At 43.4% G+C, this 24,521-nt stretch overlaps 1 protein-coding gene across 1 annotated transcript; it reads left to right on the top strand.

Moving 5' to 3' along the window:
- Positions 1-7,009: 7,009 nt before the first annotated feature.
- On the top strand, positions 7,010-8,723 carry LOC311118874 (dexamethasone-induced Ras-related protein 1-like). The gene is made up of 2 exons (XM_084193638.1): positions 7,010-7,411; positions 7,645-8,723. The coding sequence occupies exons 1-2, from the start codon at positions 7,141-7,143 to the stop codon at positions 8,172-8,174; spliced, it is 801 nt and encodes a 266-aa protein (XP_084049764.1). The 5' UTR covers positions 7,010-7,140; the 3' UTR covers positions 8,175-8,723.
- Positions 8,724-24,521: the final 15,798 nt, after the last annotated feature.

The following is a 24,521-nucleotide window of genomic DNA, read 5'->3' on the forward strand; positions in this document are numbered from 1 at the left end:
ATGGGTGAACAGGGAGTACAGGAGGGGACTGAGCACGCACCCCTGAGGGGCCCCCGTGTTGAGGATCAGGGGCCCCTGTGTTGAGGATCAGTGTGGCAGATGTGTTGTTACCTACCCTTACCACCTGGGGGCGGCCCGTCAGGAAGTCCAGGATCCAGTTGCAGAGGGAGGTGTTTAGTCCCAGGATCCTTAGCTTAGTGATGAGCTTTGAGGGCACTATGGTGTTGAATGCTGAGCTGTAGTCAATGAATAGCATTCTCACGTAGGTGTTCCTCTTGTCCAGGTGGGAAAGGGCAGTGTGGAGTGCAATAGAGATTGCATCATCTGTGGATCTGTTGGGGCGGTATGCAAATTGGAGTGGGTCTAGGTTTCTGGGATAATGGTGTTGATGTAAGCCATGACCACACTTTCAAAGGACTTCATGGCTACAGACGTCAGTGCTACGGATCGGTAGTCATTTAGGCAGGTTATCTTAGTGTCCTTGGGCACGGGGACTATGGTGGTCTGCTTGAAACATGTTGGTATTACAGACTCAGTCAGGGACATGTTGAAAATGTCAGTGAAGACACTAGCCAGTTGGTCAGCACATGCTCGGAGTACACGTCCTGGTAATCCATCTGGCCCTGCAGCCTTGTGAATGTTGACTACTTAAAAGTCTTACTCACATTGGCTACAGAGAGCGTGATCACATAGTCATCCGGAACAGCTGGTGCTCTCATGCATGCATCAGTGTTGCTTGCCTCGAAGCGAGCATAGAAGTGGTTTAGCTCGCCTGGAAGGCTTGTGTCACTGGGCAGCTCGCGGCTGTGCTTCCCTTTGTAGTCTGTAATAGTTTTCTAGCCCTGCCACATCCGACGAGCATCAGAGCCGGTGTAGTATGATTCAATCTTAGTCCTGTACTGACTCTTTGCCTGTTTGATGATTCGTCGGAGGGCATAGCGGGATATCTTATAAGCATCCGGGTTAGAGTCCCGCTCCTTGAAAGCGGCAGCTCTACCCTTTAGCTCAGTGCGGATGTTGCCTGTAATACATGGCTTCTGGTTGGGGTATGTACGTACGGTCACTGTGGGGACGATGTCATCGATGCACTTATTGATGAAGCCAGTGACTGATGTGGTGTACTCCTCAATGCTATCTGAAGAATCCCGGAACATGTTCCAATCTGTGCTAGCAAAACAGTCTTGTAGCATAGCATCTGCGTCATCTGAACACTTTTTTATTAACCGAGTCACTGGTGCTTCCTGCTTTAGTTTTTGCTTATAAGCAGGAATCAGGAGGATAGAGTTATGGTCAGATTTGCCAAATGGAGGGCGAGGGAGAGCTTTGTATGCGTCTCTGTGTGTGGAGTAAAAGTGGTCTAGAGTTTTCTTTCCTCTGGTTGCACATTTAACATGCTGGTAGAAATTAGGTAGAACTGATTTAAGTTTCCCTGCATTAAAGTCCCCTGCCACTAGGAGCGCTGCCTCTGGATGAGCGTTTTCCTGTTCACTTATGGCCTTATACAGCTCATTCAGTGCAATCTTAATGCCAGCATTGGTTTGTGGTGGTAAATAGACAGCTATGAAAAATATAGATGAAAACTCTCTTGGTAAATAGTGTGGTCTACAGCTTATCATAAGATACTCTACCTCAGGCGAGCAAAACCTCGAGACTTCCTTAGTATTTGATTTTGTGCACCAGCTGTTGTTTACAAATATACACAGACCACCACCCCTTGTCTTACCGTTCTATCCTGCCGATATAGCGTGTAGCCCGCTAGCTGTATGTTGTCCATGTCGTCGTTCAGCCACGACTCGGTGAAACATAATATATTACAGTTTTCATGTTCCGTTGGTAGGATAACCGTAATCTTAGGTCATTTAATTTATTTTCAAATGATTGAACATTGGCTAATAGGATTGATGGAAGAGGCAGTTTACTTGCTCACCGTCGGATCCTTACAAGGCACCCCTTTTTTTTGGGATTTTGGAATGAGATGTTCGACGAGCAGGTATCCACACACCTTTGGATCATGTGGTGTATTATTATTTGAATAATAGTATGTAATTATGAAGCCTACTTGTTATTTAGTTCACTGGGTTGAGAGTGCAATCAGGTAGACACACACAAACACACACACACACACACACACACACACACAAACAGAGAGAGTCACAGGCATACACACACATCCCCAATTCGTTGCTGTGTATTAGTAAGTGTGTAGTAATCGGGGTCGGGGATTCACACGCCCACTAGCGTTTCTTCTCCACGATGAGTATGGATTTGCATTCCTCCCTGACGTGTTGTTGAATGGGGAACGTTGGGCCAGAGACGGCCTACACGAATCATGAATAACGTCATTGGCTTTGATACTCTGATTGGTCAGAAACGATCCAATCGCTGATGAATCTATTTTGTACAACGCCCCTCATTTTGACGACAGCACAAATGACTTCTAGGATGGCAGTTTCAGACTGCATGTCCAGTGTATTTGGAAAGTATTCAGATCCCTTGACTTTTTCCACATTTTGTTACGTTACAGCCTTATTGTAAATTTGATAAAATAATGTTTTTCCTCATCAATCTACACACAATACCCCATAATGACAAAGCAAAAACAGGTTTGTAGAATTTTTTACAAATGTATTACAAATAAAAAACTGAAATATCACATTTAAGTATTCAGACCCTTTACTCAGTACTTTGTTCGAGCACCTTTGGCAGCGATTTCAGCCTCGAATCGTCTTGGGTATGATGCTACAAGCTTGGCACACCTGTATTTGGGGAGTTTCTCCCATTCTTCTCTGCAGATCCTCTCAAGGTATGTCAGGTTGGATGGGGAGTGTCGCTGCACAGCTATTTTCAGGTCTCTCCAGAGATGTTCGATTGGGTTCAAGTTCGGGCTCTGGCTGGGCCACTCAAGGACATTCAGAGACTTGTCCCGAAGCCACTCCTGCGTTGTCTTGGCTGTGTGCTTAGGGTCATTGTCCTATTGGAAGGTGAACCTTAGCCCCAGTCTGAGGTCCAGAGCGCTCTGGAGCAGGTTTTCATCAAGGATCGGTCTGTACTTTGCTCTGTTCATCTTTTCCTTGGTCCTGACTAGTTTCCCACTCCCTGCCGCTGAAAAACATCCCCACAGCATGATGCTACCACCACCATGCTTCACCGTAGCGATGGTGCCATCTTTCCTCCAAACGTGACACTTGGCATTCAGGCCAAAGAGTTCAATATTGGTTTCATCAGACCAGAGAATCTTGTTTCTCATGGTCTGAGAGTACTTTAGGTGCCTTTAGGCAAACTCCAAGTGGGCTGTCATGTGCCTTTTACTGAGGAGTGGCTTCCATCTGCCAACTCTACCATGAAGGCCTGATTGGTGGAGTGCTGCAGAGATGATTGTCCTTCTAGAAGGTTCTCCCATCTCCACTGAGAACCATCGGGTTCTTGGTCACCTCCCTGACCAAGTCCCTTCTCCCCCAATTGCTCAGTTTGGCCGGGCGGCCAGCTCTAGGAAGAGTCTTGGTGGTTCCAAACTTCTTCCATTTAAGAATGATGGTGGCCACTGTGTTATTGGGGACCTTGAATGCTGCAGACATCTTTTGGTACCCTTCCCCAGATCTGTTCCTCACACAATCCTGTCTCGGAGCTCTATGGACAATTTATTTGACCTCATGGCTTGGTTTTTGCTCTGACATGTACTGTGAACTGTGGGACCTTATATAGAAAGGTGTGTGCCTTTCCAAATCATGTCCAATCAATTGATTTTACCACAGGTGGACACCAATCAAGTTGTAGAAACATCTCAAGTATGATCACTGGAAACAGGATGCACCTGAGCTCAATTTCGAGTCTCATAGCAAAGGGTCTGAATACTTATGTAAATAAGGTGTAAAAATAATAATAATTGCAACATTTTCTAAAAACCTGTTTTCGCTTGGTCATTATGGGGTATTGTGTGTAGATTGATTAAGAGAAATGTTATCAATTTTAGAATAAGGCTGTAACGTATCTAAAATGTGGAACAAGTCCAGGGGTCTGAATACTTTCTGAATGCACTGTATGGAGCGATTGATTGAGCAGCAGAATTAAATTCAGGATTGAATTTGGCAAGTACAATTCATACATTATCTGAAAGAAGAAAAAGTAGGTCAATATGTGAAAACGTTCACTTCTTAATTGAAGGTTGCTAGTCTGTTTACTGTTGAAGAGGTGAATACAGAGAAGGTATACTTGTAGTGTCTGGTTATACCTCTGCAACCATCAACCCCTTCCTGTCAAAACCCCAAACAATGACTGAAGGCATGCTAGTATGTATCTGGTAGTTTGTAGTGTCAACACACCTCTTGGCTGGCCAGTGTTTATAGGGGTAACATGCACTCTGGACACCCCATGTTTTGCAGCTTGTGGGAACCATGTTTGTACAGAGAAACTTCCCAGTATGAGTGTTGTGTTCCCATCACTGTCTGTGTAGCAATCCTCCAGCAAGGCTGCAGCTGCTGATGCACCAAGCTGTGTGTCCCCTGCCTACCTTCGCTGTTCTCTCAGTCCCACACAGCTAGAATCCTTGATAGCCCGGCTGTTTGATGTCCTCTATTTGCTTTGTACATATGGTGTTCCACATTGTTCTCCTCCGTCACCTCTGGACCAGTAACCAGTTACCTGTATCAGTATCACCCCATGGCACAGATTGTTATCTGACATTAAAATGGCCTGTCTGGCCATCCTTTTTGATGTGTGTTTCGTGGTCTCTGCATTTTTTCACAATCACAGGGAAAGTAGATGTATGTAATTTCTTCCTCTCATTGGTAAAGTAAAACGAGGGCGTGGGGTGAAGGATGGATGTGGCAGTAGAAAATTGGATGCCGTCTTTCATGTCTGGGCACTGTCTCCTTCCCTCGTTCCCTCCTACAGTGTTAAAGAGAGATCAGAGTGACCACCTCTCTCCTTCTCTCTGTGTCAAAGTTATGTCTCATCCCTTAGACTTAGCTCTGTAATAAAGGCCCTCTGTGTCCACCATTACCTAACCGGTTATAAAACAGTTACTTTAAACTCCATTTTAATGTGTCATGTCCTTTGTCTTCATTCTATGTCGTTTCTTAGAAATCCTTTGCCATGCTATAGCAAATGGCTCTTTTATTTTGCTCTGATTTAATGTCTCTTCTGCATCTCTCTCTCTCTCTCTCACACACACACACACACATACACACACACACAATATCATATTTATAGAGTAGATATAAAAACAATTTTTTATGCATAGATTTGTTCTAGTCTATTGCATTAAATAAACATATATAATGCATCATTATTAAAGGGTTCACTTTTGTCAGATGTTTTCTTGGGGCCCTGAGTGTGTTCCATTGCTATGTGCCTATATTGCATTAGAGACCTGTGCACCAGGCTCAGGGTCAGAGAGACCCTGGGTAAGTCATCATGGGCAGGTTGTGGGTACATTGGGTCACAGTGCCTCTTGTTTCTCTCTGTTTCACCACCCACCAGGGGTTTCTCTGAGAGGCACGCATCCTGCAGAATGGCCCACTTGGAAGTGCACTTCAGTGAGTCAGCCAGGGGGTTGCCTCTGCCCCTCTCCACCTCAGAGGGGATTGAAAATAACATACCTAATCTCTTGTAGACTGACGCACGTAACATAGGATGGTATCGTAGCATCTATCAACAGACTGTGGTATGCGATGACTAACGAGTAATTTTGTTTCCGGTGTGCAGATTCTTTCATCATTGATCATTTCGACAAATCACGATTTCTCGTGTGTTCGCATCTTTTGAATTTCGGAAAAAGGAGGAGACATTTGGCCCATGCTTTGGCTGAGAGTTTCTGTTTAGGGGGGTGGAGACATCACTAGTCTCATTAATATATTTTCACATACGTCCCCCCCAAGAACCTAATCGAGCATCTGACGCAATTATGGGAGCTTTTAGTTCTAAGTTTCTGAGATGACTGTTTATTGGGTTCTTAACATGAGTACACAGTTTCCTTGAGCAGGTGCAGGTTGAAATAGTCATAGATACACAGGTACATGCATGCACATATACAGGAAAACATGTAAGCACATATGAACACCTGTACACACACACACACACACACACACACACATTATGCATTATGCAGCCATAAACACTGAGGGGACCATCTCTAAATGCTGCAAAGTGAAATTGTTCTTATTGACTGCTTCTATGATAAATAAATCACACAAAACACAATTGTATTTCACTACAATGTGTTTGCCAAAGCACCTTTGCGGGTTGTAACATGAGTGCCCCCTTGTGGTAGGCCGTGTAAATATAGAAATGTTCTCCGCCTCTATGAGAGGCTTCTTTCAACTGATGCCTTGAATGAAGAGCTATGCACAAATGCATTAATGGAGTGTGCTTGTCAAATAATTGCATTAAAGCTCAAAGGGATAGTCTCCCAAATTACAAAATCACATCTATAAGTAACTTCATTGAGTTACAAAATGAATTTGTGTATATACTTTAGGATGAATTGGACATGAAGTGCACAAATCTTAATATAGGTACTTTTGACTTGCATTGGATTTGTGCCACAAATGCTAAACAGTTAGCATTTGAAACAGTGGTCAGGAAAACAAAACCAAAGCATAGATTACTGTCATACCTTGTCCATAGACTGCTTACAGGGTAAGGAAACCAATATGTAATTTTGTAATTTGGGTGAACTATCGCTTTAACACATTTAAACGTCTTAGTATTAGCCTAATAGTAATCAACTGAGTGCACAGTTGAATAACACTAGGCTACGTTTTGTTACACTTGAGTGAAATTAGTTTAGTGCAATGTCTGGAATGACAATTACATTTCTAGCTGGCTGAATGTGCATGGACAGTTTTCTTTTTAATTAAACAAGCTATCTGAAACAGTTAAATGGTAAAAGGGCTGATTGTGTAGGCCTACCCTTTCCCTTCTACTCAAACGTGCACTGCGTACCGTGACGTCGGTAGAAGGGAGGGCTCTGCTTTCTACTTAAATAGCTGGTGCTCCCCGCAGTTCAGACAGACTCAACAGAGCGCACTGAGAACTATTAAACGATAGCCAACTGTTGAATCCAACTTTGGCTGAATTTACTAAACGAAACTACGAGTGAGCACATATTGGAACCACTCTACGCACTCTTACTTTACACTCATGATCAAGAAAATGTCGCCTTCAGAGAACGACTATGATATACCGGCGAAGAACTGCTGTAGGATGGTGATTTTGGGGTCCACCAAGGTGGGCAAAACAGCCATCGTGTCCCAGTTTCTGAACGGGAGATTCGATGAGCAGTATACGCCGACCATCGAGGACTTTCACAGGAAACTGTACAGCATTAAGGGAGATGCATACCAACTGGACATATTGGATACCTCAGGCAACCACCGGTTCCCTGCCATGAGGAGACTATCCATACTGACAGGTAAATATCTTATTCCATCTCTGGTTATTGCAACTCAAATAGTGTGCATGTTCAATAACGCAATTTGTGCGTCTTTGTAGTCGTTTCTTTTGGTAACCTCAAGAGTGTATGCATTGCGCGCATTTTCCATTGTTGCCACAGGTGCCATTACGCATTGAAATACTGTAGCCTATGTCAATGTGTTTCATAGAAGCTCTGATACTAAATGCCTTGCTCCTCTTGTTTCCATTCAGGTGATGTCTTTATCCTGGTCTTCAGCTTAGACAACAGAGACTCCTTCCAGGAGGTTCAGAGGCTCAAGCGACAGATAATTGAGACCAAGTCTTGCCTAAAAAACAAGTCCAAGGAGAACGTTGACGTACCTCTGGTAATCTGCGGCAATAAGTGCGACCGGGAGTTTTACCGGGAGGTGCAGAGTGAAGAGATTGAGCAGTTGGTGGCTGGAGATGAGCAGTGCGCATACTTTGAGATCTCTGCCAAGCGCAACACCAACGTGGACCAAATGTTCCAGACCCTATTCACCATGGCCAAGCTACCCAATGAGATGAGCCCGGACCTCCACCGTAAGGTCTCGGTGCAGTACTGCGACATGCTTCGCAGTAAATCCCTGAAAAATAAGAACAAGAAAGACGATGGAGACGCGTATGGCATCGTGGCACCATTCGCCCGGCGCCCGAGCGTCCACAGTGACTTGATGTACATAAAGGAGAAGGCGATCGGTGGCGGGCAGGGAAAGGATAAAGAGAGATGTACTATCAGCTAAGACTGTGAGATGAATCGTATGGAAGACTTTGTAACCTAAAAGGATATGCTTCATTTGTGATGCACCTGACAGACAGGGCTTGGGCGCGCAAGGCTGCCCATGTCGCTTCGGTTGCTCTTTGTGGGGACACTTGAGAGACAGCGATGCCGAAAACCTATGAGCTCCAGGCGCAATGACACTGTCTAGATTCAGCCACTCCACAAACCTGGAAGCGCATGCTACATGTCCACGAGACATTTAACAACGTTAGCTACTTTGTTCTGTTAGACCAGAGCCTTATGTGATGTGGCTTAAAATCTTGTGAGATTCTTCACAACAAATGTGTTGTTTTGACATCTTTACAGACAGGCGAGAAAACAGACTCCTGGCGTGGAGTACAATGTTAAGAATGTTGTTTACATTTTGTTATACATTTTATAACAGATACTTGAACTTGAATGTTGCAATCTGAACAATTTTATATTGTAAATGTGTATGTAGTATTGTATGTCGACGTCAACTTTTGCAAAGAAAGAAAAAAGAACTGGAAAAAATAAATACGAAAATCTGAATCTTCTGTTTCTGCATGCTTTTCTTCTCAGAAGTGTTGTGAAATGGCCCACTCTCTTCACTCATCACTTCCTGCACCTAGTAGACTTAGATACTGTATCTAGGGAAACTACCTAGGCTAAACATCAAAGCATGAATTAATTAAATAAGCTGCAATGAGCAGTCTAGCATTAAAGACAATTGAGAGCCAAATGGTCACACACCACAGGTTTACCAATTGATAAATAATTTAGCCTACTTGAATGTAAGAACTATAATTAGGGCCATGCATTTTCTCAGCTTTTTCACCTTTTGCACTATTGCTTTTTTATAGACCTAACTAACCCACTGGGCACACACTGGTTGAATCAACGTCATTTCAATGAAATTACATTACACCAACATGGAATAAACGTTGAATTGATGTCTGTGCCCGGTGGGAAAGTATACTGAACAAAAATATAATAATAATAATGCCATTTAGCAGACGCTTTTATCCAAAGCGACTTACAGTCATGCGTGCATACATTTTTTTTTTTTTGTGTAATATGAATGCAACATGCAACAATTTCAAAGATTTTACTAAGTTACAGTTTATATAAGGAAATCAGTCAATTAATTAGGCTGTTCTGAGGGCAAAGGGGGGTGCAACTCAATATTAGGAAGTTGATCCTAATGTTTTGTACACAGTGTATATTTCTTTATAGAATTCTGAGTTCAAAGATTACCTTTGCAGTCTTCAGGCAGCACTCCTTGGGGCCAAACACAAACATGTGAAATGCCATACAATAAAGCATGATAAGAACGTATATCCTAGGCCTACATGCCTCTGCCCACACCATGGCACAGACAACATAACAGTTGGTACATGTAATGTCCTACAAGAGAGCATCAACAGAAACAAAAAGGCTTTCCTACCAGACTAAAGCACATACTGTAGTCCTGTTCTAAACCGTCATCCAACCAGAAAAATCTCAACACATCAAATTCAGCCTAGTCCTGTGTAGGGGAGAGTGGGGTACGTTGAAATATAGTATTATTTCTAACAAAGATATCTACATATTGTATATTTCAGGATGTTGTGTATCCCTGGAAATAATCAGAATTCATAGCTTGTCCAAAAAAAGTGGTCTCATGGCACAATTTACCCCGGGTATGGGGTAAGTTGAGCCACAGAACAGGGTAAGTTAAGTCGCCCACAAATTTCTGTACTGAATTCAATATTACCACTACCTTTTTAAAACCATGTCTATCTTTATTTCTCAAACACAATTCAACACAACTGCGATCGCTTTTTTGACTTTTAATAATTTTAAGCATCTATTAACACATGCTTAACACTTTTTTTTAAACACTTTTAACATAGGCCAGGCCCTGTTTTACCTCATATACCAGTGATGGCTTGCATTACTCCTGGGAAGAAAGCACTTCAATTTGCTCAACTTGCCATTGCCTCAAACAAACCTCAACTTACCCCAAGGCAAACATTTAAACTATATTAGCCCACACAGCTACAAGGATGCACATTCATGCTAGGTTTAGGACCTCATATTGAAGGTTAGAGACATTTGGTTTAGATACAAGCATCATGAAACCTCTAACACAATACATTCATTTGACTTGGTGAAAATAATGTTTTATTTTTTTACTTTCTTAACACTTTTTCCATGTGGTTTCTTCCTTCACAGACTCCATGAAATGATGACCTCTTCCTAAATATTTGGTCAAATGATACATTTTGTGTATGGTTACCTAGAAACAAGGGTGACTCAACTTACCCCACTATCCCCTATCCTGTAAATTCATACACAAGAACAGTGACATGCATGTCTTGATTATGCCTATCCTGCGAAGACTGAGACATGATCTTCTACAACCGTTCCAATCAAAATAATCCCCGCCTTCTGTAACATTGTTCTTCCCTTTGGTTTAATGGCTGAAAGGCATAATTACAACGCTATTTAGTATGCAGTTCTTTCTTGGCAGGCGACTGCTTTGTGTTGGTACTTCAATGGGCTAGGCCTTTCCAGGAATTTGCTTTGGTGTGTTTAACAATCATTGTTATGACTGAATAAGATACCATACACAACTGAGAATAACAAATATTTCCCCAATTTAATCTGTTTATTTCTACAATACAACCATAAAAACGGCTAAATATACACTATTTAACACCTCTTATTGATAATAATTATGTTCTACAATTGCCCTATATTACACAGTCAGTATGTACCTAAATTGAAAGCAGCCAGGTTATGAATTCACTGAATGATGCACACATTTGGCATAACAAGGTCAGTCTTTTGTAGCCTGGTTAAACCAGACTGAACGCTGCATTCACCATCATTTAACTTGAAGTGAAACAACAGTGAAACCTAGCTAAATTAGTTTGGATGCCATGCTTAGTCTTTTCTTTCCATGCCCTGATAATCCATTCACCATAATGTTGTCACCATTCCTCTATGATTTGGGAGAGTCAAACACACAGAGGCCCTTGTATTTTTGTAGGAGCTGTGTCTTGGTGTCCACCTTCTCTCTCATGGTCTTCAGCTGCTCCTGCTGCTCCCCAGGACTGGACTTCTCCCTAGTCTCTTGAATCTTAGTCTTTAGCTTGGTCAGCTCTTGGTTCACATCCGTACTGTCTTTATCCATGCTGTTAGAAAGGGAGAAGATATTTCAACAAGACTTTAGGCTACATAGCAGATTCTGATGAAGTACAGCTTGTTGATGCTGCTGAGCCCAGCCTTCCTCCAGCATCAACAAGCAGCACGTAACGCCCTGGCCCAAAGCTACTTAGCTATATATGTAGTCATAAAAATGCATTGTGAAAGTGTATACTAAAATAACAAGGCACATGAGACTTTGACCGCTAAAGGGCATCTCATGATTAACTATCCTATGCTCTCTGACTGCATCTATTATGTGCTGCGATATACATAACACTTCAAAGCCACAATCAAAACACGGCTACCATGGTTCTAGCTAACTAAATAGCTCACGTTATCTTACTAACGTTGGCCTCACAAGAGTGGAGTCCACATATTTAAAAGCTTTATGTGGAGGGTATGAGAACATGCACAATAAAAAACAAACAGCAGAATTGATTTACCATTTTATAATATCAAGAATAAAAGGAAGCCAGGAGCAATCTTCATTTTTTGCCTCTACCTCCATTGCTTCTGCTAGAATAACTGATACGTCATTAACAAGCGCTGGTACATGACTCCGTTCCCGCTCCCTACTACCTACTTTACGCCTCGATCACACCGACAGTGAGGTGCAGCATCATCTGGATATGTTTGCAACAAAACTACCATTTCTGCCAAGCCTTCTAAGCATACAATTTGATGCATACGTTCAATAAATCCAACACAGAACGCACTGCAGCTGCCTGTGCAATGCAATGCTGCAAGACAAACGCAGCATTCCATTGGAAATGAATGTACTTCTGGTGCACCAAAACCTATTATGCTTAAATCACACCCCTAGCACTTTGCGCAAAATTGTATGCAGCATCATCTGGATATGTGTGCAACAAAAGTTCAACATTCTACTTCTGCTACTATTTCTGCCAAGCTGTCTACGCATACAGTTTGACGCATATGGTCGATAAATCCAACCTATGCACCACACAGAACACACTGCAAGTCAAACGCAGTGTTCCATTGGAAATGAATGTACTTCTGGTGTACCAAAATGCATGACACTGTCGCTGGATCGAGGCGTTATTCTTTGGACGTAGTTATATCCACAAAGTTTCTAAACCCAGAGGCGCAACATGGGGAGACTTCCGGGAAAGCTTGCGAAAAAGACCAAGCAGACCAGGCCGAGGTTTTGGGTTTGAGAAGTCAACAGGGACGGCTTGTTCAATAGGGCGATATGGGCGACGCACTGCCAAACGGGAAAAGGAAGGGATTTTTTTTCTAATCAATTATATCACGGCAACAGCAGTTATCAGTGTTCACGTCTGATCTGCCAGCCACTAAATGTCAAATCAGGCTAAAGTCGTGCTTCAAATGGCCCCGCCCGTTTTTGGGGCGATTTCAGTCAAGTTGAAAATCGCCCAGAAGTCTCTCATAGCCTGTCATGTAAAATCTATTTTTTTCACATTTCAAAGCTTTCAATACATTCTCTATGGGTGTCTGTGGGCTTGCACTTACGCGCTTTCGTCATACGTGACGTAACGTTGAACGTAACTAAGACAATGGCGGCTACCAGCGTCTCTGTTGCGACCTGCAGTGCGGCGTTATTTTATGTTTTTAATTTGTAGACTTAGTTTACAAACATTCTGCCAACCATGGATTTCCAGTGGTTGGTTTTGGACTGATCTTGTTGATCGTGTACATACCCGCTACGAACGGACTAAATAATGAAAACGCTGCTGGCAGCTGAATCCCAATACAGCTGGGAGACTTGGCTGGATGAGTCCCGGACAGAGAAGTGGAGCCGGCCACCTTCACCCTGGTCAGAGCGGACCGCGATCCTGGTAAGAGAGCGACTCTGTACCCCGACATTGAACTGCTTTCTGTGTCATTGCGACCTTACTATCAATTCAATTCAATTTAAGGGCTTTATTGGCATGGGAAACGTGTGTTAACATTGCCAAAGCAAGGGAAGTAGATAGTAAACAAAAGTGAAATAAACAATAAATATTAACAGTAAACATTACACTCAGAAGTTTCAAAAGAATAAAGACATTTCAAATGTCATATTATGTATATATACAGTGTTGTTACAATGTGCAAATAGTTAAAGTACAAATGGGAAAATAAATAAACATAAATATGGGTTGTATTTACAATGGTGTTTGTTCTTCACTGGTTGCCCTTTTCTTGTGGCAACAGGTCACAAATCTTGCAGCTGTGATGGCACACTGTGGTTTTTCACCCAGTAGATAAGGGAGTTTATCAAAATTGGGTTTGTTTTCGAATTCTTTGTGGATCGCTGTAATCTGAGGGAAATATGTGTCTCTAATATGGTCATACATTTGGCAGGAGGTTAGGAAGTGCAGCTCAGTTTCCACCTCATTTTGTGGGCAGTGTGCACATAGCCTGTCTTCTCTTGAGAGCCAGGTCTGCCTACGGCGGCCTTTCTCAATAGCAAGGCTATGGTCACTGAGTCTGTACATAGTCAAAGCTTTCCTTAAGTTTGGGTCAGTCACAGTGGTCAGGTATTCTGCCACTGTGTACTCTCTGTTTAGGGCCAAATAGCATTCTAGTTTGCTCTGTTTTTTTGTTTGTTCTTTCCAATGTGTCAAGTAATTCTCTTTTTGTTTTCTCATGATTTGGTTGGGTCTAATTGTGTTGTTGTTGTTGTTGTTGTTGTTGTTGTTGTCCTGGGGCTGTGTGGGGTCTGTTTGTGTTTGTGAACAGAGGCCCAGGACAAGCTTACTTAGGGGACTCTTCTCCAAGTTCATCTCTCTGTAGGTGATGGCTTTGTTATGGAAGGTTTGGGAATCGCTTCCTTTTAAGTGGTTACTATCTGCCCCGTGAGTTCCCCCAATTGTTTGTTACCGTTGTGTACTGTTGATAATCACAAGTTTACTGGAGAACTGAGACCAAGTAGAGACTTTGGACAGGGTGGATATGGTATAATAAAGGCAGTTTATTCAGAGGTAAAGATATCTGGAATCGCGTGCACGGACTCGTGCACGTGTGTAGGTCACCTAAATCATCAGAAAAATTGCCCCTCCTGAGAATTTTTTCAGGAGCCGCCACTGGAAGTCAATGAAAGAAAAATGATTCCTTATTTGTTCATTTTCTCGAAATGTAAAGGCACAACCTAGATTCGAGACAATGTCGTAAAATTGACAAACTGACACGTTTTCATTTTCGTCAAAAACTACTTTAAAGGTGTCTTTGATTTGAAGGGCTGCACATGCGCAGTTCGGTGCAAGACGTCCGTTAGACCCCATGATGTTTTTATGCACATGAGCTTGTCTAGCCAACCTCGCCATGCCATCGCCTACAAGTGTGATTGGGGATTGTGATTGTAGAAGCAGTTTCTGCCTATCTTCATACTGTACTGTCTTTGCTATTTACCTTTTCTGTTGTAACCGATATTGCAGTTGCGCAAGCAGGAAAGATGCGTTCATGTGCTAGTCGGAACTAGGAAACTCGAAAATATCCGACATGCTGATTAGTTGAACGCAGCAGGTGTATAACTACATCAAGTTAGCAAGTCGGAAATGTGCGAGTTTCTTAGTGCAGCCCGACATTTCTTGCGAAAAAAAATTAATAAATACGTGTCACATATCAGTTTGCAAACAATGTAAAAAATATAAAAATAATAATAATTGAGTTAATAAAGCCGCATACAAACATGGTCTCTTTTTTGCTTTCTTGAGTAAGGCAGCTCCAAAATGCAGGTGTTTCAGCTCAGCGCTTTCTGTGGTGGTGGGGCAGTTAGCGGAAAAAACGGAGCGTAGGTGTTGGTAATGTTGCACCGCGATTGGCTCAGTCTTCTGTCACTCATGGGGACACTACTTCACCGCCAAGTCGAAGGGTAGAGCTCGAAAATTCAAGGCTCTTGGGTGCTGCCATAGAGTTACATTAGAAGTGCCCATTCAAGAAGGCTCAAGGTCATTGGCCACAGATAAAATGACGTCAAATCACGTTATATCTACATTAGTTTTGATTGGACTGATCATGTCAACATCATACTTTCAAAATCTTAGCTAGCAGTCATCATCATGAATCAAGTCGACAATCTACTGGCAAATCCTTTTTAATCCTTGTCATATGAAGATAAATAATGAAGAGAAATTATAGACAAAACGTATCGGTGCTCATCAGCCATTGGACATAAACATTACACAACAAGTTGGAAATCGCAAATTCAACAATGAGTGGTTTGGAAGGAATCAGTGGCTAACTGCAAGCATTGCAAAGCAATCACTAGCCTGCTATTCAGTGGAGTGGCTGTGTGGTCCCAAATCTGGGATTAAGGGTCTCTTTTCCAAATTTAAAATGATAAACATTCAACATTGGCCATGCTGTCTATGAAGCATGATTTGTGCGTGCTCAAAACAACTGTTAACTCGGAACTGCGAAAACTGACTTCAGTGAGTTCAAGACAACTGGGAACTCGGGGAAAAAACTAGCTCCGACTCGGAATTGTAAATCCAGAACTCGGGCCTCTTTCTAGAGCTACGACCTGAAGATCACTGACATTATCATGATTCGACCTTGTAATTTTCCGAGTTCCCAGTTGTCGTGAAAGCAAAATGAATCCAGAGAATGTCAGACTTTGATGACAAAATTTGCCCACGAAGGACCGCCGCACCATCTTCATGTTCAAGTGAGCACAGCACAACAAGGTGAGTCCAAAAATGTATTGTATGCTGCTGCATAAATTATTATTTTTATTTATTTTTATTTCACCTTCATTTAACCAGGTAAGCAAGTTGAGAACAAGTTCTCATTTACAACTGCGACCTGGCCAAGATAAAGCAAAGCAGTGCGATAAAAACAACAACACAGAATTACATATGGGGTAAACAAAACATAAAGTCAAAAATACAAACAGAAAATATATATACAGTGTGTGCGAATGCAGTAAGTTATGGAGGCAAGGCAATAAATAGGCCTAGTGCAAAATAGTTACAATTTCGTATTAACACTGGAATGATAGATGTGCAAAAGATGATGTGCAAATAGAGATACTGGGGTGCAAATTAGCAAAATAAATAACAATATGGGGATGAGGTAGTTGGGTGGGCTAATTTCAGAATGGCTGTGTACAGGTGCAGTGATCGGTAAGCTGCTCTGACAACTGACGCTTAAAGTTAGTGAGGGAGATAAGAGTCTCCAGCTTCAGAGATTTTTGCAGTTCGTTCCAGTCATTGGCAGCAGAGAACTGGAAGGAATGGCAGCCAAAGGAGGTGTTGGCTTTGGGGATGACCAGTGAGATATACCTGCTGGAGCACAGACTACGGGTGGGTGTTGCTATGGTGACCAGTGAGCTAAGGTAAGACGGGGATTTGCCTAGCAGTGATTTATAGATGACCTGGAGCCAGTGGGTTTGGCGACGATGGCGATGTAATATGCCAGGTAGATATGTATACTGTAGCTAAGAAAGTAATACTAAGTGTATGTTGTGTAGTAAGCTGTTGGTAGCCCATGAGCCTCACCCTAATAATTTGGTATATTTTCCCCTCTTAATTTCACCTACTGTTCTGACTTGGTGGTGCACATGTAGCCTATAACCTGTTTTAGAGAAATGTCATCATCGAATATTGTAAGAGCTTTAATTGTCTGCTTATATGCCCCCTTTATTTATCCTACTGTTCTGACTTGGTGTACAGGGAGAACACTGTAAGAACGGCTCATGTTCTGAATTCTGTCGCTGTACATTTCAAAAGTACTAAACAAATAGTTATATTGACTTCATCCGTCCTAGCTCGCTGATGAATGTCTTAATCGAAATGACGGATTGCCTCTTATCCGCTCGTCGTCCCCTTATGCCATAGTTTGTACATCTCAATTGTCATTAGAAACCACATTTGTTTAAGCAAGTCAGCCATATCAGCTATGTTTTTTTTAAAAAGGCAGTAAATTAGGCTGAATGAACTGTTTCGCTGCCAGACAAGGCTCCACTTGATTTAGAAGGAGTCAGGCGCAGGAGGGTAATTCACAGAATAAATAGTTTATTCCGTAACACAGCGGTACGCAGCAATGCGTAAAACACTCCAGTGCGGAAATATGGCGCACTGGAAAACAACAAGGCACACAGGTGAATATCCCGGCGATACAAAATACAAAATAGCTCCACCGAGCTATAGTCACCTCCACAATAACCAATCACACACAAACACAAGGGTGCAGAGGGAACACTTGTACAGGTACTGATGAAGGGATATGATCCAGGTGTGTGTAATAAACAAGACAAAACAAATGGAATGATGAAATGAGGAGCGGCAGTGGCTAGAAGGCCGGTGACGACGAACGCCAAAGCCTGCCCAAACAAGGAGAGGAGGCAGCTTCGGAGGAAGTTTTGACACCGCTGATAGCCAGGTGTAGCAGTGGTAAGATGTTGGGACTGCTGTTGGGACTCTGCTGTTGAGACAGCTTTTTGTAGGCCCTAACAGTTTGTGGGCACCGTTTGTCACCGTTATAGTGCAATTAATGTATTGTTTAGTGTTGTGTTGTGTAGTGGCTTTGCTGGCACACATCCTACTTTGTTTGCCCCACCAAGATTTACATGCTAAAATCGCCACTGCAGTCCCTACACTTTGGAGAAAAAACACTCAGCGTTTTGTGTGATCATGTAGGCTAATCTTTATAGTTGCTGCCACATCATAGTTCATGAAAAAACAACAGTACTTGACTGCCTGTCTGCCTCCTGCGGAGCTTAGCCTATGTTTGCAATGATGATGAAAAAATAACATTCAATCGCTAAGTAGACTGTGTGTCTGTGTCTTACTGCTTTCCACCACTGGGCAGCTGAACATTCTAGAAGTGTCCGGACTGTTAAAAAGAGTCTGACAATGGGCGAGTTCGTTTTGCATAGCCAGGTGCCATAGTAATGCCATAGCCCAGTGTTCCCCAACTGGCGGCCCACAGGACGAATTTGGCCCGCGGGTGGTTTTATTTGCCCCTCCAAGTTTTCTGAGCCAAAATTGTATTGATTTATTGTTGGACATAAAAAACCATAAAAACACCAGGAAATCAGCTCCAAATGATTTTAATTTGGGAAATCTGTTCCCAAGTATTTCCACGCATAATGGAGAGACACGTGATCATATACAAATATAAGCATGGTTTGAAATTATTATGTTTTAGTCTGTTTGGGCTTCTTGCTGTCATTTTGCAGTCTACAAATTAATTGTAATTATGTTCCGGTCCCCCAACCATCCCCTCAAGAAGAAATCGGCCCGCGGCTGAATCTAGTTGATAATCCCTGCCATAGCCTATGTATATATTTTTTTTTTATGAAACATGTCGCAAGCTTCAAAAAAAAATTCTAGCATTCAAATAGGCACTTTATTCTCACCTGCAACTCTAAGGGGGGCCCAAAAAATTCTGAGAATTTCCTCCAAAGTTATGTATTATATTTTTGAAATGTATGTTTTCTCAGTTTAGTTTTTCCTGGTTTTAGATTGTATTTGTTGTATTTCACTCTCAAAATTATAATTTTTCATAGAGAAACAACGACATTTGATTTTCTGAGTCCATGTAATCACGTCAGAAGACAATTTTGGGGGGTCTGGAAGAATTAGGAATGTGTGGTCTAATGTGTTGGTCTAGCAATGGTTCTGTACTGCTGCTGCTCATTTCATGGTCAAGTTAGCAAATAACAAATAATATATACAAATGATATACTTACTCATGATATACACTTCTGCCAGGTAAGCCTACTTTGCAGTTAACATTTAATTGCGAAGGTTTATGGGGAAAGTATTTCTGTCAACCCACAAGGTTATCACATCAACTGGCTACACACAGAATGATCGACAAACGCACGCACCACACAGACAGACAGGGCAATATTGCTGGAAATTAATTGGCAGATATTGTTTTAGGTTTGGCTTTTTAAGCCAATGGTGGCTAACCAGGAGTGGGGTAATGGCAATGTTGTGTTGATTAGATAGTAGCTGGAAGCTTGTGACACTTGTGAGATTTGTTAAAGAGGGTCTAAATAAATCCTCTTGAAATTTAAATTTCCGCCTAAATTGACATACCCAAACATAATAATTTTTCATGAGATGGCCATAAACAATAACTGGTAATATTGCATGGTTTTTAGAAAGGTCTGGATTTCACCTTTCTGGTAAAAATTGTTATAAATGCTGAGGTGTACAAATATTATGAAAATATGAAAAACCCTATTATTTTTTTCTCTATTCAACAAAATTGGGGCAATATGGCTTGAAATGGCTGAAATGCTTTCTGAATATAGTAACAATCACATTATAAACGACTTACTATAAGATTTCACCTTTCTTATAACTGTAAAATAAATATGATCATACTTAGTGACAGTACAATATTGGCACAATTTCATAGAACTGACAGATCATTTTCTCCTAAACGTCCACTGAGTGGCACAGAGACAACATTCAAATGTGTGCAGACTCAATGCAATTTAAGCTTTAAGCACAATGTGATTTTGTCCATCTGTGACCAAGAGAAAGTGGTCTTGTTTCAATTCAATGAAATTATTTAGTATTTTTTCATGTTGAGAGCTCTAAATCCGGCTGAGAATATCACAGTGAGATGAAACTACAACTGTCGGATTTGCTACTGCCACCTTTCATAAGCCGCCTCACAGGCTGGGCTCTGTTGCTCAGAGGAAGAGCAGATCGATTATTTGTCTGGATAGGCCAGAAAATGTAACACGTCACTCCCTATGCAAATGTGGGGTCTGAAACATGAGACTTCAAGTCAGTTCCGCACATTGCACTTGCTGTTTGGAGAGCCAATTGAAGAAAAATAGATTTACAAGGAAATGTTGTTTGTCAGCATCTTGGGATGCCCCAATTAAAGGGTGACTGCACTTCCTGATTCGGCCTAGTTTTAGATTTGGTTCATTAAAGGGGAACTGCACCCACTAATTTGGCCTCGTTTTTTGGCTCGCTCCTCAAGAAATATTGGCAGCCATGACAGAAGCCAAACGTGAGTTGGCTTGGGGGTGTGGTTTGATGTGGGTGTTTCTTGGGTGTGTCCTTTCTACCACCAAGACACATCCATCTGTCAGAACCCCCCCTCGATCACAACAAACAAACCTCCTGCAGGTTGAGTTCAATAACCGAAGGAAGCTTTGAATAGCTTACAGAGTAATACGAAAAGAATGCAATTACTGAATTTATGTAGATATCCTAAACTAAGGGTTTTGATAACTTTCAAATGTAGAATGTATGTGTAGAATAAACAACCCTTTACATAATCCCATATAAGCAGTGTTCTGCTAATATAACAATTTGCACCTTTCATTGTCATTCCTAGCCGATACAGATAATGTGACTATCAGCATTTTGTCTGGTGGTAATGGTGCTACCTTGACCAACATGTCAGAGTCGTCATGCCTTCCTGTGTGGTGTCCGGTATACAACAGTAGTTCCCTGATCCTGGTCCAGAATACACAAAGTTTCTCCCTCCCCATATTGGCTGATACCATTCAAATCAATAATAAAAAAGACAATACAAGTAAAAGTTGTGTCTAGTAAAAATGTTATGCCGTGTGCCAGGTCTCAGTCTGGACTTCATCACATCACCCTGCAAGTCTCCATGTGCTGGCTCCATACATGTTTCTGTGAACATATACACATAGTCACTGTTCTATTACCAGTGGCGGGATAGGTAATATCTGACACACAAACAGGTACTATGTTGAAGTTTGAACAGGTCAGATAAAACCTACATAATTATGGTCTCCCCATCAAACATCAAAAGCATCTCCAGGCCATCTGTAGAAATAGGCAGAGTTGAGACAGAGTTCATCAGTGACACATGGGATGAAAAGGGTGTTGCTAAGGGTGTTGCCATGTGCTGTACTGTATTATTAGTAATCACCTCATTGTGGATGTGTTGAGTGACAGGTCTCTCTGCATCTCATGCATCTGTGAACACATACACACAGCCACTGTTCTATTACCAATGGCAGTTAGGGATAGGTGATATCTGACACAAACATATAAGTTTGAACAAGTTAGACTAAACCTACCTAATTCTGTTCTCCCCATCGACGACCATTGGTGAGCAGGCAAGAGGTTAGGTCTTTGCCAGAGCCCTATTGATGGGCATAGCAGCGTAAATCAGCTCCTGGCCCCTCATCAAAGATACTGGTCGGTCACACACAAACACAGAGCACTGATTACATTATCAATGGTGGTTAAGATTAGCCTGGTGGAACCAACCAGATTGCTGTGTTCACTTTTCTATTTCACTTCAGATATCATAAAATGTGAAGTGAAATACAATGGTGAAGACAGCGATCAGGCTGGTTCCAGCAGGCTAGGTTATGCCCTGGACTGGGAGGGCCTGTGACAGGGTGATATAATAGACAGCCAAGTGGTCAATTGCATTTTTTTCTAAAGAAAGGACAAAGCTTTTTGCTAATGCGCTTCACAACCAAAATGACTACTAGTTGTATCTGCTTGGCTGGGGAATTAGCATACTAGTTTTCACATAACACACATTACCAGTTGTTGTTGGGGCAGGAACTCGGGTCACTATCAGAGGCCTCATGATGGCCTGTCCTTTTCATAGGAGTCGAGGGAGACTCTGGCAACATCGGAGGAGGTGTCACAAGGGTTTTAATTCAGAGGTCTTGCCTGACAAGCTGTGAAAATAGCAAGTGAAAAAAATGCTTTTTGGAGGTCGCTAAACCATTGCAATCACATTGCTGGACATGTTATGATACCCACCTCTGCTCCTTTTGGTAGGTCCCGGCATATGTTAATAACAAGGAGATCAGTCTGGCACCCAACTGTGCACTTTGTCTAACAGCAAACAAAGTCAACGATTGTCATCATCCCTCAATTATAAACATAGCTCGTCATCTCATTTGGAAGCTAATTCTATGCTTTACAGCTGTAGACTAACTGGATAAAGATTGGATTAGATTCAGGCCGGTGACGCCTGTCAAGGGGTGCTGAAGGTGGGTGTGGTGCATGAATCAAGCGCAGGACGCAGAAGCTCAGTCAAAAAGACTTTAGTGCAATAATCACGTAGAAAATAAGCACAATAAGCCCGAAGGCGAAATCACGGCGCACACAGGCGTCAAACAAACGGCGCATTAACATGTGCGAAAACCCTCTCCAAAACACTGGAGGGAAGTACGTAGCTCCAACACGAAAACAGATGAGCAATCACACACAAAGACAAACACAACCAACGAGAACTAAATAGGACACTAACGAGGACTAACAAGACACAGGTGTACAACATAAAGACAAAACCAAACGAACATGAAACATCGATCGGTGGCAGCTAGTACTCCGGGGACGACGACCGCCGAAGCCTGCCCGAACCAGGAGGAGGAGCAGCCTCGGCCGAAACCGTGACAGTACCCCTCCCTTGACGCGCGGCTCCAGCCGTGCGCCGACCCCGGCCTCGGGGACGACCAGGAGGACGCGGAGCAGGGCGCGGGATGGTCCAGGTGGAACTCCGACAGGAGAGATGGGTCTAGGATGTCCCTCCGCGGCACCCAGCACCGCTCATCCGGGCCGTACCCCTCCCACTCCACGAGATACTGGAGACCCCCCATCCGGCATCTGGAGTCCAAGATGGACCGAACGGTGTACGCCGGAGCCCCCTCGATGTCCAGTGGGGGCGGAGGAGTCTCTCCTATCTCATTGTCCTGGAGTGGACCAGCTATCACCGGCCTGAGAAGAGACACATGGAACGAGGGGTTAATATTCTTATACTCAACAGGTAGATGTACCCTATAACACACCTCGTTCAATCTTCTCAGGACTTTAAAGGGCCCCACAAACCGCCTACCCAGCTTCCGGCAAGGCAGGCGGAGGGGTAGGTTTCTGGTAGAGAGCCAGACTCGACCTCCAGGTGCGTACACTGGCCCCTCACTGCGGTGGAGATCGGCGCTCGCCTTGTGACGAAGGACGGCCCGCTGCAGGTGGACGTGGGCAGCGTTCCACGTCTCTTCTGAGCGCCTCATCCAATCATCCACCGCAGGGGCCTCGATCTGGCTCTGCTGCCACGGGGCCAGAACCGGCTGGTAACCTAACACACATTGGAAGGGGGTTAGGTTGGTAGAGGAGTGGCGGAGAGAGTTCTGGGCCATCTCGGCCCAGGGAATGTACCGTGCCCACTCCTCAGGCCGGTCCTGGCAATACGACCTCAGAAACCTACCCACATCCTGGTTGACACGTTCAACCTGCCCGTTACTCTCCGGGTGGTACCCTGAGGTAAGGCTAACCGAGACCCCCAAACGCTCCATGAACGCTCTCCAAACACGGGAGGTAAACTGGGGGCCTCGATCAGACACTATATCCTCGGGTACCCCGTAATGCCGGAAGACGTGGGTAAATAGGGCCTCAGCAGTCTGTAGGGCAGTAGGAAGACCCGACATAGGGAGAAGACGACAGGCCTTTGAGAACCGGTCCACAACGACCAGGATGGTGGTATTCCCCTGAGAGAGGGGAAGGTCTGTCACAAAATCCACCGAGAGGTGGGACCATGGTCGTTGTGGAACGGGCAGGGGTTGTAACTTACCCCTGGGCAGATGTCGGGGCGCCTTACACTGGGCGCACACCGAGCAGGAGGAGACATAAACCCTCACATCCCTAGCCAAAGTAGGCCACCAGTATTTAGTGCTAAGGCAATGCACTGTCCGGCCAATACCCGGATGTCCAGAGGAGGGTGACGTGTGAGCCCAGTAAATGAGTCGATCCCGAATCTTGAGCGGGACGTACTTCCGACCCTCAGGACACTGTGGAGGGCTGGGGTCGGTATGCAACTCTCGTTCGATTTCGGCATCGACCTCCCACACCACCGGTGCCACAAGGCAAGACTCCGGTAGTATGGGAGTAGGCTCAACGGACCTCTTCTCCGTGTCATACCGCCGGGACAGTGCATCTGCCTTACCATTCTGGGACCCAGGGATGTACGTGATTTTAAATACGAACCTGGTGAGAAACATACTCCATCGAGCCTGGCGAGGGTTCAGTCTCCTCGCTGCCCGGATGTACTCCAGGTTCCGATGGTCAGTCAAAATGAGGAAAGGGTGTTGCCTCCACACCTTAAGGGCTTGAACTACAGCTAACAGCTCCCTGTCCCCAACGTCATAGTTACGCCAAAGCCAATGCCTCCACACCTTAAGGGCTTGAACTACAGCTAACAGCTCCCTGTCCCCAAC

Source organism: Coregonus lavaretus, assembly GCF_964263955.1.
Source record: "Coregonus lavaretus genome assembly, contig: HAP1_SCAFFOLD_383, whole genome shotgun sequence".
Lineage (NCBI taxonomy): Eukaryota > Metazoa > Chordata > Actinopteri > Salmoniformes > Salmonidae > Coregonus > Coregonus lavaretus.

What these genes read in the sequence shown, in the direction of transcription:
- LOC311118874 (XM_084193638.1), top strand. Translation starts at nt 7,141, where the DNA reads ATGATCAAGAAAATGTCGCCTTCAGAGAACGACTATGATATACCGGCG. An exon ending in GAGACTATCCATACTGACAG is followed by an intron (nt 7,412 to 7,644) that starts GTAAATATCTTA and finishes GTTTCCATTCAG; the next exon opens with GTGATGTCTTTATCCTGGTC.